We start from the raw sequence: 14,419 nt of genomic DNA, 5'->3' as shown, positions 1-14,419 counted from the left end.
AGACATATTAAAAGTGTCAAAGTGAATAATTGACAAACACTGATTTCCCAAAGGTCTGACAAAGTCCAGCTGTTAGAGAATTTTTTAAACCAGGCCTTCCACTCCCCTTTTTGTCCTCCTGCCTTTTTTTCTACTTCAGTTGACCCTTTGTACACACAGAGATGTAAATAAATCTCTTTATAGATGTAACTTAGAAAGACTGGCTTGAATCTTAGAAATCCAGACCAAACTAGAGGTCTGAAATTGATGTGAAGGGCATGTAATTAAAAAAATATATATATTTGCCTGACTGAGATTTTTATTTTTCTGTACATTTCTTAACATTTTATTCATTCAGATATTCACCAAAAGAATTGTATGTTTCAGACTATGCATTATTCAACAGTTGAAATAATGTGCACATGTTAATAACCAAGATTAATTAAAGGATTTAGTCAAAATACAAGTGTTGCCTTCTCTGCATTGAAAGAAGGCTCAAATAAAAATTTATTTTGGTTTGACTGATCATCATTGAATGTGGTAGTTCAACATGTGGGATCTACATCTCCCTGCATTGAGTCACTCGGTCTTATGAGCACAGTGTTAAATATAGACCTGGCTGAACAGAAAACTATACAATCAAATTTAATTTAATTTATCAAATTAGATAACAAGGAAGGAACAAATAAACAGCCACTCTGTCATGAGTTAGCTTTCTGATTCTTAGGTCATATGGCTCACACACACAAACAACTGAAAATTAAGCTCAGAATTGGAGGCTGTTTTGTAAGCCTCAGGAGAAAGTCTGCACTCAAGTGTGTGTGTGTCATCAGGGGCATGACACATCAGGGGAGCCTCCAGCAGCTATCTGCCACTTGATAGCTTTCAAGACTGTTTTTCTCTTCTAATGACAGACAGGGTGGAGTCTGCATGTGCAGTATATTTTGGCTTATTGACAATGGTGAATGATGAATTAAAATATCTCTCTGCTGCTTTGTTGATGATGGCTGAGAGATACAGCAGTTAAGAAAACAAGCCGTCAAGCCAATTTAAAACAAAGACTTGGTAGTAGGGTACAGAAAGATACTAGAGATTCTACATTTAAAGTTAAGTTTGGGGCAATACTCACCATTCACATAAAAAGACAATATCAAACAAGCTCACAGACATACAGATGGACGTACACACAAGCTATAAATGTAAACTTTTCATATACAGTATAAAATAATCTTATATTTGGCTTACTAATGAGCTTCTTAGGGAAAAACCGAGAAACTGGGATTCAACAACTGAGCTACAACTATTGTCATGAGGGCGAGTCAACCAAAGCCACAACCATCAACCACAGGCTGCAGAGGGCTCTGACCTCTATGCCAAGAATGCTGTGCAGAGGAACACAAAGACATGGGGTGTGTGTGTGTGTATGCACTTGTGTGTTATATTAGATTACAAATCAGCTAAAGGTTGTATTTGTGTCATTGTTCCTACACAAGTGCCAGGGATTCCACAAGTAACTTTGTGTAAAAAGGACATTTGAATATGTATGTGTTGACATGAAGAAAAACTCTACTTGATGCAGGGACAAAAAGCATTGGCAGGCCACATACTGTCCACAGATGAGTGCAGATTTTCAAGGTTTCCTTGTTGTGCTTTTAGGTGGGGTCATTTGTGAGTATATAAACTGGTTCCAATCTTCTATGGCCTACTTACACAGTCAAAGTTGAATGTCCAGAAAAAAGGCATCTACAGCACACACTCTCTCTCACTCTCTTCACTCCTTATCAGTAAAAACATCTGTGCTGGCCATAGTGCCAGACAAAACATCACACTGATTACTTTAGACTTTGAACCCTTATAATATGAGAAACTGCGTTCATACGTCATTACTCAGGAGTGGAGATTGGATGCAATGTGTTTAAATACCAAACCCTATCTTACTATAAAAAGCCACTGAAAGCATGGCTACGGAAGAATACAAATAATATAAGTGAGAGAAATATTTGCTCAGTAAAAACCTGCCAATAATTCTTTAGTTTGCCTCTATCCATCATTATATTTTTTCATGGCTGAGAGACTCTTTGAGTTTAACAAATAAGCTGGCCTTCACTGATTCTCATCAGAATCTATGAAAAGGTTCCCTTCCTTTGACTACCTCTTGAATATGTTGGGGTAATGGCAGATGATTTTCATTCTGTCACTTCACATCTTAGAAATTGAATTGGTGCATGTAAATTATATTTTACCAATAAATAGCTAAAATGAGACCGCAATTGTGACCCCTAACTTGGCCTTATTGGACTAAATACGTTTGTACCCTACTAACCCTACTTGTTTCAAGTGCGTATGTGTAGAACCAAGCAATGACCCAGCAAAGATATGGTCTCATAAAAACAGCTTAAATGCTTACTGACATTATTTATTTAACTGTTAAATGCAGAAAGAAACTCTACAATTTATCATCTATGCTTTAGAAACTTAAAATGCCATCTTAACTTGCCCTTCTCACTTCCCATCTCTCTTTTCTTTCTAGCTATGTAGGTATCTGCCAAGTTACGTTTTCTATCTTAAAAAAGTTTTAGCTTTAGTCCAGCAATAAGAAAAAAAAATCCCAGTTCTTTTCTGTTCCCTCCCTCTAATATTTTACTGGGACACCTAGGGGTAAGAGGTAAAGGGGAGGGGAGCAACTTGGCCTTGTTCTTTTTCAAAGGTTGGGACAACCTGCTATGCTATCTGCGTGTAGTTGTGCCCTCCGGCAATGGAGGGTGTGGGGCGGGGGTGGGGGGTTGGAAACCCCTCTCCTCACGGTTAAGTTGATAGGTCAAAGCACATTCCAGACATTTTCTGCCTGTTTGTTTTCCACCAGAAAGAATTACAATGCAGCCTGCTGCTTCTACAAAGCAGCCTGTTTGTCTTTGATCTGCACATCGTACCTAAGTGGGCTAAAATATAAAAATTCAAACTTGTTTATGGTCTGCTCAGACATGTTTTTTGTTATTTATGTTTTTTCCATCTCATAACTTTTATAGTATTATCAAAAAATGTTCTCGTGGTATTACAGCTGAGACACAGCACAGTAATTGGGACTCCAATTATGTCACTTTCACTGACCGTTCAACTTTATGACCAGCTGCTGTTTAAGTGAAGTTTAGTGGACTAAACTGCCCTGCCATGCTGTGCAGGCTGACATTTGCAGGCTCCCGGCCAGAGAGGGTCAAGGGAAACAAGTAGGTGTTGATGGCACTGAAGGGTATATCATTACACCACCTCTGTTGAATGAATTATCGCCACACATTTTAATTTCACTGTCCCAACACTTAACTGGGAATCCAAACAGCAATATAAACAACACTCTCAAACAAACAGCAGCTGATTAGATAGACAACCAGTCTCTTTGATGCCTTTTGATGTGTTATCACATTTGCAGCCTATATCATTAACCTGACAGCTTCTAACAATCAAGTGATGAGTTGTGAACAGGGAACCTACACAGCAAAAGAAAAAATATATATATATTTTTTTTTTTTGATGGTTCAAACAGTATAATATTCTTACTTAAATTCTTTTTATGATTAGGTGAGTAAATATATCAGACTGTATCTACAGCCTTACACAATAATAGATTTGATATAACTCCCTTTTTAATATTTTATTCACATGTCAGGATGATGATATGAATGATGTTATAGAGCTGCACTTATGATCGTTGTGTGCCAACACTATAGACAGTTGTATATGAGAGGATATATTGGTAAGCTGTTAAGGGCTAAGCAAGTAAAATTAACATCTACAATCCCCCCCCCAAAAAAACACTGCAGGGTGATGAATTGTGATGAAATGTAATGGAAACACATTAAAAATATTGAGATTGAATTCACAGCATTTCGGGGTCAAATGTTATTTGTGTGCGATTTTCCAGTGTTACTGTGACTGGACCAGAGGGATTCCAGATTGTGTTGTGGTGTTGGCTGATATGAGCATGAAGTGTTTCAGACTACATCAGAGGCCGAACGTATAAAACTCTCTGTACAGAAATCTATGTACCCACAAAACAGGAAACATGTCATGCAGTCTTTTCATCAGATCTATAAAACGCCATGTCTGTTCCCACATGTTTTTCCCTTGTACATCTCAATCTTCCTGAAATTGTGTGAATGTGCACAAGCTTTCAGACCAAGCCCCCCCCCCCCCCCCACCCTCCCCCCAATTGTCTGGTTTGCAAATAAAAGGTAGGCATTAAGTTTAGTTAGTTTAGAGGAGCAATGTCGGAATCATTTAAAAAGCAAACAAAGAAGAAGCCCAACTTTACTAACTGTAAACATGAAATAATGGTTGATGAAACTGAGAAAAGAAAGCACACATTATTCAGAAGCTGGCGCTCTGGTGACCCGTCAGCCATTAATCATCATGGGCAACAAAATAAGTGCAGTCTCTGAAGCCCTGTTCTCAAAATAAAGGATTTTCACTCGATATGGGCGGAACGATGTAAAAAGCCTGCCCACGCAGAAAACTCAATGGTCTACTCAGAGAGACAGAGCTTTCAGGATCTTTCTGTCTCGCACAGTGGTGATCAAACTGGAGCGCACTCTTTCGCTTGCTCACTCTAGATTCCAAGAGATCTCATTTGTGGGCATGCAGGAGCTGCTTTTGGTACGTGGGAGACAATGAGAAGTTCCTAGAGAGTTGGGATGTTTGATTTACTCAAGATGGAATGAAATTCTTTCTTATTAAGAAAATTTAGGAAAATGATCAAGCATCATTTTGTGATCGAAAATTTTCTTAAACTATAAATTACATCTTAACAGAATGTAGTGAAAGAAAAAAGGTCTATATAAAATGGTATCCAAATTTAGACCTTTATTATCCTTTATCAGACTCAAAAGACTGTGGCTATAGTAATCATGATGTGAACGAATCGTACCGTTACGCACTCACTGTAGATTTTTATAAATTTGGAAACCTACATGGAAAGAGACACTTGTTAACTTCTTGTGTAAACATAGTTTGCACATTTGGCTTCAGATGGACACAGACAGGGTAGGGGATCATATATACACACATGGATAGGTGATTGGGACAGAAGAGAATTTACATCAGAAAGCTGATAGAAGCAGAACAAAAGCCTTACTGGGCACAAGAATGTGGTGCAGAGAGCAGAGCGAACTCTGTAATGTGTCCTTGAACAGGGGCATGTGGCTTGTTTGGTCAGCAGATCTCCCTGGCACCAATGCCCATTGCACTCCACTGCATATTACGTTTCCTGCAAAAAGGACCGTTTCGGTGTAACCATTAGCACTGAAGCCAGGTCCTGTCATTCATGGAAATTAAGAAACAACTAAATTGTACAAATTTGTGTGTTGACTGCTACCAAACACACTTCTCACCAACCACAGAGCTTAGTGCAGGGACGGACAGGATGGTGGCCTGCCTGGATGCTCACACCATTTTACCACTGGATGCATTAAGTAATTTCTTCTTAGCAGCTAGTTTGGCTGTTGACACGATATCTGAGTTTTTTTAAAATAAGATTTCAATAGATAGAGGAAGGTTCTAAAAAGGCTTCCTAAAAACTTTCAGGGGGCTGAAAGATCCTGCTCTGAGGATATGACAACAATGCCAAACTGTCAGCTTTTAAATAAAATGCAGTACTCAGTTATATTTAACTTACAATACTCATGGATGGCGATCACCTCATTTGTTTTCCTGCACATTAATGAACCAGTGGAATATTTCAGTGTTTGATGGCCTCAATTATGGCCTAGCATATTGATGGAATTACCTTCTGCTGCTTTTGTAAGATATTCTAATTCACAATTTTAGCTTTTCTCCCTTTTTGCATGCATACTGGAAATAATTAAATTGCCTCCAATGTCCAATATTTTTGACGATGAAGTCAAAACGTGAAACAAATTCTGCCATCAACTGTTACCCAGGCAATAACCACAGCCACAACAATGTGATAGAACAATGCTGACATAGCACGAGTAAGTCAGTGTAACTTGACTGACTCCATCAAAGGGGAGTGAAATGTCTTGCTGACATATTTGTGGTATGTATGAAAGAAGGAAAAATGTATCTCATTTGGAGAAGAAATATCTAAAACATCAGAACAAGCATCCTTAAAAAAAAAAAAAAGCTTTTCTGGCAATACTTCCACTGGCTAGTAAAGAATTGCTACTAAAATTTATAATCGTCATCCCTGAAACGTAAGTGGTGTTTTTACAATGTAAAAAAATAGAAAATGAGCAAGTTGTGGATTTATAGTATTTTGCCTTATTTTAGTTTAAGTTTGTATTAGACTTCTTAATTGGTGAAGCTGCGTTGGACTATGTAATGGGATAGCATTTAGTTTAATGATTGCTACCAAAGACATAAATGAGTAATTCTAAGAGAGAAAGGGAAACCAAAAGCACACTGCTGGCGGAAATGTTACTCTGTATGCTAAATCAGACAATGAAGCCATGATCATAATTTCCTTCTGCTATGCATCTGTGATGTTTTTGCTGAATGACAATAAAAGGGATTTTGAAAGGGAGGAAAGACCCATTTCGAGATGTAAAAGCATCACACACCACACAATTTTACAAAAAATTCATAGCTCCTATAAAAAAAGAGAATGTTGAAGAGTATTGTAAAGAAAACAGAGGACGGGACAACAGAGCCAAAAAACATACCTTTTAATTAATCTTTCCAGATTTTTAGAGATGTGACTGCATATGGAGATCTTTTTTGTCAAAGAATTAAATTTGCCAATTTTCTAATAGGTCAATAATACACGGTTGACAAATTCTCTACCCTTTTAAGTCATTAATTGCTAAAAAATATCAACTATTACAGATAGTCCACTAGTTCCGCTTTTTTTTATTAAATAGTTTTCTATTATAATTTACATGATACTAAGAGGTTTTTATGAAAAAAAAAAAACACTTTACTTTCCACACACTTAAAGCAAACTCAATACATATTTGCAGGATATCACAGCCTTGGATATGTCAATGATCATCACCAACATTAAATTTGATGGATGATGAGTTTTTATGCAGTGTCAGATATAAATGTGCTCCCCAGTATGTCCATTATAAATACACACTATAAATGCAGATCTCCTAAAACTTTTTGTGTCTTCACATCCACGCATCCCATTTTTACAGGTGGACATTTTTACCCATTAATGTGCACGTGTATGCATGATCATCTTGGTACCATTTGTGCTTCAATCTGAGACAGAAAAAACCCTGAAGGAGCACCTCAACAGAATAACTAGAGACACAGTCAAAAAAATATAACATGCCACACACACCCTTACATGTGCACAGGCTCAAATATGGGCAGATGAGTATGTGAGAGCAGCAGAAGAATCTCAGGCTCTCTCTGCTCTGAGGCACACCCTTCAAATATTTATGACCCCTCCACGTTCTATCCTCCAACATGTCAGAGGCACAGCATATCTGCCACTTTATGTCCAAACTGGACTTTACGGAAGCAACAACAGTCAGCTAGCTCACTCCAAGGCTCAAAATTCTTCTACTTTGGATCCTATTATGGAGCTAACTAGCATCCAGGTACGCAGTCCCCCAGTAATCATCCTAAATCCTAAATGTTCTCAAAGCTCTTAAAGCTGAATGTTATTCTACATTCATCAGATGTTTGGTTTAGCTCAACAATAGGCTGAATTTGAGGGTAAACCCACTGAAAGTTCTTTCTTCATGAGTTTGTGGTGGGAGTGAGTGACCACAGAGACGAATGAGTCAGGACCAAGTGTGGGGTTTCCTGTACAGTCAGACTTTCCAAAAAGACATTTTATGAAAGTGCTGGCCACTATTGTTATCCAATAACCCCACCTAGGATGCCCGGCCACCACCATGAATTTGGCTTACTTGTATGATAGGTCTATGACACACTCTATTGAGTCGTGCCACTAGATGGAAAAGTCAAACTTTGCAAGAAGTATTTCAGGAAAATTGGCCTTTACTTGACAACTGTTTTGGAACTTGGTCTTTAAATTCAGCACTTGGCAAAAGCAATTTATAATTTTCCTCTTTTTTATACATATTATGGTAGGAGTTGATAATCAATTGTGGCTATGATGAATGGATTATATCTGATGTTACAACCCTGTAAATATAGAACTCTCAGAAAACTTGCAAAAACAATCATCAGAAAAATGGATCGGTTGTGTTGCACCAGGTCAAATTTCTGAATCTACAACAAGAAATTCAAAAAACTAGACTATACCCATGCATGCGGATCCATAGCATAGAGGTTGGGATATTGATGCCTATATGGTCAAATCTCAATGTTTCAATGATACACCACTATCCTGTGGTGCTTGCCATTAGAGTTCATAGAACAATTAACACTTGTTTCGATGCAAAAGTTTCTCCTGCAAATGCTTCAGGATCAGCTAATGACAAAATTGTACATTGTTAACTAATTTATTAACTATATTTTATATAGTTATACACTAAGTAAAGAACTCTACAACTTTAAATTGCACACCCCTAGTTTAAAAAATGTTGTTCCTGCTCAGCTACAACCATTAAGAGCAGTAAGATAAGACAGCATGGATGAGGGTGCCATGGAATCAGAGTCAGAGGTTGATAAGCACGTGTGAGTTTAATCATTACCATCTGATTATTACAGTTGCCACTTGCCAGCAGGCTGCCTGGCAGCCTCTTTACACAAAGGTCTGCAATGAGTAAAGTTCTGCTTTTGTTCAACAAAACTATAATAAGCTCCATAAGGACACTGGGTCACTGCCGCAGCAATTTGGAATTAGATGAGATGGTCATTAAGCAGGCAGGAAAATTTGTCATCATATATAGTGCTATCAGTTAGCATTTTTAGAATATTAAGAAAAGATAATAGCCAATATGGACAAAATAGTATAAACATTTTATACTGTATTTGGAGCCTTCAAAACTATTATGATTTTCAGAATTATTGCTGAAATTGGTAAAGTGTGCTGAAAATAATGTACTAAAGCAACCACCTTTTTTTAATGGAAAAAAAAAATTACTTTTCAGAATTAAAAAAAATAAAAGAAATTACCCATTCATAGCACGCTTGTCAGACACATGACCAACAGAAGTACTGGGTTTTATCTGCTACATAAAAGGGAATAACAAATGTACACTAACCCAGCCCAGGGATGAGATAATTGTTCATGCAATTATGTTTGTGTCGTCTCCGAACAGTGGCCTTTATCTTTTTTGTAGGTTTTCCGCATCAAAAAAAAAAATCACTTAGACTAGCTCACGTTGTTGTAAACAGTCAAACTGTCCAATGTAAAACTGGTAGGTGTTTCATATGGTATTGGTTTCACTTTTACTGCTGCCTCTTCATTCAAACATCAGCTACAATTATTGTCTCAATAAATCCAAATGAACAGAAATGAACCAGACAGCTCTTTACCGACCAAAATATCTGCTTTGCTCTTCGGTAAGTGTTTACTAAATAGGAGCAGGAAAAACAAATGCAATGACCAAGCAGGGGTTTGGCAGTTCCTCAGCAAACACCAGCACGGGACTAAAAATGACTATGTAATCAGAGGGTTGAGAGCGCAAACAGTGGAGGAGGGAAGAAAGCCAGGGAATGATAGAGTGAGCCTATGAATTACTCAGCAGACACGTCTCTCCCTCTGTCCTCCTTGCAGGAGATAATGGGGATCATCTGTCTTCTTGCCCTCCTTTATGCCCCATATTCTGACCACTCATATGCATCCAGGTCAGCCTAAGAAATAACACAGGTACTTCTCAGTAAGTAAGATGTGATGAATTTGATAGGAGGTAAATTAAACTACTGTCTACAGGCAAAATAGGAAAACTACTACTACATCTCACATTGCAAAATTATCAAAATCCTAAAAAATTTAACTCTCCATCACTTTATTGTGGCTCATACTTGCACTTACAGAGCTCTGGTTAGTTTACATGATAGGTTTCTGTGTTAGCTTTCAAGTTTTTTGCAGAGCTCTTCTCTCTTGTTTGAAGTGAGTGATGGTGAGATTTTTTTTTTTTTTTTTTTTTTAAATATGTAATGTTAGGGTTATTTCTATGGGGCAATAATGATTGGCCAACATGTGACTTCTTTCATGTTTTTGACAAGAGTCTAAAAAGAAGATCAACAACACTATTATATATGATTGGTAAATTGATGCTAGATGTAGCACCTGCATGGTTTAATTTCGCACAAAGACTGAAAATGGGAAATTTCAAAATGTGACTTCCAGCATCATTCAAGCTTATAATGACTCTCCAAATCAATCCGCACAAAATCAAAGTACTTCCTATGATGACAAACCATTTCTTAAATAACTATTGCCTAAAGATGCGTTTTAATATTTGGTTTTGAAACCAAAATGGGTTGCAAATGATTAAACTCCATGGCCCTACTGAATACGAGAATTAGAATAAGTGAGAAGGGCATAGAGAAACTTATCCCCTATGCACTGGATATTAAAAATTATGAGCTAAATGGGTTGCAAAGAAATACAAGATCTTAGGAGACAGTCTAAAAATGAACTAAAACTACAGCCAGACAAAATGAAAATAAATGCAACACTTGATAAAACACAATATCAACAACATCATCAACATGTGCACAGATTGTTTATTACACACATCAGCAGGCTTAAGCTGATGATGCTGGAACATTATCTAGCAAACCTGCTGGACCATCTCAAACTCACATTATTCCAAAGTAAATTGCTCAAGAAAACATACACATCACATCTACTCAGCTTTGTGAATAATACAGTTTCCCAGTGTACTCAAACACATACTGGCAGACTCATGCACACTAGAAACCAAGAAATGTCACAGATGTGTCTGATGTTAAATCCCTTTAAGAGACGCTCATTGAGGAGTGTACAAAACATGCAGGATTCCAACAGCTCTCAACTCCTTCCAATAAAATGAGCTGTCTATAATATCCTGAGACAGGATGCAAGGGGGAAGCAACCAACAGGCATTAGCACAAGGTGAAGAGTTCACAGTAGCATAAAGTACTATTTGAAAATGGAGGGAAAAAAAGAGCAGTTTTTTTTTTTACTCAGAAGACAACGACACTCTTCTCTGATCAAAAAGAAAATAGAGGAAATATGGAGGTGGGCCCCTGGAGGGAGACATGGGAAATAGGCATCAGAGTACATGAGTGGAAGAAAAGCCAGAATAAAAAGCAGAAGGCAACAGAGTCAGGGAGATATAGCTATCAGAGCTCCAACATGGCAGGATGTGACATGTGGCGAGCAGGAAGAGGAAACTGGACAGATATAGATTGATTTGGTAGCTGTTACTGAAAACATGTCTATCACAATAAAGGCCTCTGTGGCAGTGAATGTCCTTATTCAAGCATATATGTAATTCTAAACCTGGTGAGGTGCTACTGCAGGTTTTTTGGCTTGTATAGTTGATATTTTTCCAGTTTTAACAAGAAATCGGGTCAAACCCTGGGGTCAATTCCCAAGTCTAATCAGACTTAATGTGGGTCATTAATTATGATTAATGAAGCTCTACCATGTGAGAACTTATCAAATGAAAGAGCAGATGAATGAGTCTCACTGTGCTTAAACAAAAGAAAAGCTGTTCAGAAAAGCTAAGCATCGTCATCTCCCTTATTTGCGATGTATTAAAATGTGTACAAGGATTTCCATTCAACAGGAAGATGAACCAATTTTATACACACCTTGGTTCTGACTGATAGTAAACTGACAAATATAAAAGAACAATGTAAGTGTGTTTTTGGACAAATCATGCAGGTTCCATTTGTCTTTCAGAAAATAATAAAGTAGTTAGTAAAATAAATAAAAACTGTTTTTAAGGCACAGGAAAATGCTATAATGTTGACAGCTATGCCCAATAGGTGATCAGAATGGACCCTTTGTTACATAAATATAACATGTAGATATTCTGTATATCTGGATCAGCATAGAGATCAGCTTGAGTTTTGTTTTGTGGTTTCTAAGCCATGAAAACACCTGAGTCTGCAAAAATACATAAAGTCTGATGTAGATGTTTAAGTGGTCAAATTAAAACCTAGAGAATCAAAATCTAAGTTAATGTAGGACTTCCCTAATAGTATGCTGGTTTGAACTTCTAAATCCTATTAATTTTTACAGGCCTACAAGTGTAAGCTCAAACAGAGGATACAAGATATACACTATCTGGAAATGTACAAGTGTAGAGATAAGCAACATCAGCCAAATTGTGCATCGACAATGTAAATTTCATAATGGGCCTAATGATATTGGTTGACTTTAAAGTAATCTCGTCTTTCTGAAGCATTGCATGTGCAGCCTTCTGTTTTTCTAATGATCTTCTAACTTCATAGCTTCATAAGTTGGCCATGAAATATCCTCTCAAAATTGATTACTTCTGGAGTGACCACCAGTTACAATAATGGCTATCAAAGATCAAACTTCTAAGTTGGTATCTGTATATTCAGTTGGGCTGTGGCCTAAAATGACAAGAAGGGCCAACTGTACCGCCCCCCCACAAAAAAGTTAATGCAAAAAAAGGGTTATAAGGTTGGTTTCTATAAACTTTAGTGCCGACCGCCTGATGATATGACAAACAGAGCCACATAACAACAGCAAGGGTGTGTCAGCTCAGCTGTTAAGGTTAGGGTGCGAAACCTTTTGATGAAGATTTGGAGCCTGTACGCGTGGTATCTACAACTTCAGGCCAATGCGGACGGCCTGTCATTATTAGAAATGAAACAATACTCTACAGCCCAATAAAAAAAGTAGGTGAGACTGGGGGAACATGTGCGGCAGGAGTTTGGAGACATGAAACTACAGAAGTTCAGCTTTGAGGCGGACTGTGGTTGTAGCTGAGGGACTTCGATGATGCCGGCGAGCCTTCAAATACATCTATATGATCAAGGGCGGTGGTTCCGATACTGCCACATATAAGAATAAACACACCCCACAGAGGAGGAACTGTATTCTTCGGACTCTTTGCTTTGGTGAAGTAGTTCGTGTAGCCATTACCTTCAGACAGCTCCAGCTCCAGCTCCGCCAGCTTCTCCCGGACCTCCGCCGGCAGGGTCATAGCGACAGTCGGCGTGGGCTCCAACATCATCGTTAGCAACCCGGCTGAGGTTCTCTCTGCCATTGTGGTCCAGTACCGAGCGCGAATAGGTCCACTCGGCCGCAGGTGAGGAGGGCAATGCCACCGCAGAGGTGAAATGAAAACAACCTCCCGTTTCACTTAGGTTTCGGCCGAAGCGGGCAAACAGGGTGTTGGTGCCTCTCCCGTGTCGCTGCAGCGTTGTACAGATGTGTGACAACAAATCTCTCCAACCGTCATGACACGGCTAGCTGCGAGGCTAGCAGTCACACCTGACTGCGGGTTTCCATGTATCGGGCTCGGACGTGGTGCCGCCTGCGTCTCCGTGGCCGCTGTCCGCCCCTCGCTTTGGCTGTCGGCGGTCCTCGGCGTCTGCGGCCGCCGCTCGGAGAACTGTGGGGAGAACTCATTCAACTCCTCGCCCCGCTTCCCACGGCGCAGCCGCTATTGCATCATAGCAACAGCGGCCCCGAGCGCGCGCGCTCACGAGGGCCTCCTCGTGTGTTGGTGCGCGTAAGCGTGTGCCGCCTCCCGCAGTTCCGCGAAGAACACGTCTGCCTCCTGCTGTCGCTGCCGCAGCGGCGCAAGTCTATCCTGTGAGGCGCGTTTGTAATGGCACATTTTAAGAAATCAATGAATAAAGTTGAAACTTTTCAAATAGTTCGAAGATGCATGAGGGGGTCCGGTCTGGTGGCTAGTCTCACACCAAGTCAGTCAGCGTGTGTAATCCATATCATAATCAATTTTCTGCTTCCGTGCTGACTCACACAACGGACAATTTGGGCTCCGCAGGCCGGGAATCGAACCCACAACCTTCTGATCTGGGGTGATAAAACTGGTCGATCAGCAACCTCCATTTGTATTTTTCATTTCCATCCCAGTTCATATACAAGTGCAAATTATATTATTTCAATGTTATAAATATTATAGGTATATACTTTATTTTTCCTGAGGGAAATTCACTTACATGTATCATTCACACAGCAAAAAGGCATACAGAGACATTCTGCCTCACCTTTACACTGCAATGTGCTTTATGTTGAAATGTATGTGAATACTTGTGGCACATGAGATATTGGGCTAAAACAGCTGGTTAATTACCACACAGCTCCACTTTAGGGGATCAGGAAAAAGGCAGAAAACTGGAATTTGAATTTCTGCTTTTTTGTTTCCTATCCAGGAGTCAGTCACAAAACATATATTATATGGACACATTAAACACAGAGGCCTGGGGGTCCAGTCCAGGTCTATGGAAGGGTCCGGTCAGGGGCGCTGCTAGGCCTGCAGCTTTGGGGGCACAGCCAACCCCCCCACCCCCACCACAAACACACACACAGCCTCACACTTACAAATGCAATTGATACATTTGATCA

At 39.2% G+C, this 14,419-nt stretch overlaps 1 protein-coding gene across 4 annotated transcripts in view; it reads right to left on the bottom strand.

The window, feature by feature from the left end:
• Positions 1 to 13,468, bottom strand: part of dip2a (disco-interacting protein 2 homolog A) — a 77,692-nt gene extending 64,224 nt beyond the window's left edge. For all 4 annotated transcript variants that reach the window (XM_029530114.1, XM_029530113.1, XM_029530115.1 and 1 more), the window contains exon 1: positions 12,968 to 13,468. In XM_029530114.1, coding sequence (XP_029385974.1) covers positions 12,968 to 13,091 — 124 coding nt within the window. In that variant the 5' untranslated portion in view covers positions 13,092 to 13,468. The remainder of the gene's footprint in view (positions 1 to 12,967) is intronic.
• Positions 13,469 to 14,419: the final 951 nt, after the last annotated feature.

The sequence above is a fragment of the Echeneis naucrates genome, chromosome 21 (assembly GCF_900963305.1).
Source record: "Echeneis naucrates chromosome 21, fEcheNa1.1, whole genome shotgun sequence".
Classification (NCBI taxonomy): Eukaryota; Metazoa; Chordata; class Actinopteri; order Carangiformes; family Echeneidae; genus Echeneis; species Echeneis naucrates.
Note: the sequence above shows the minus strand (reverse complement) of the source record. Positions and strands in the feature narration are given on the sequence as shown.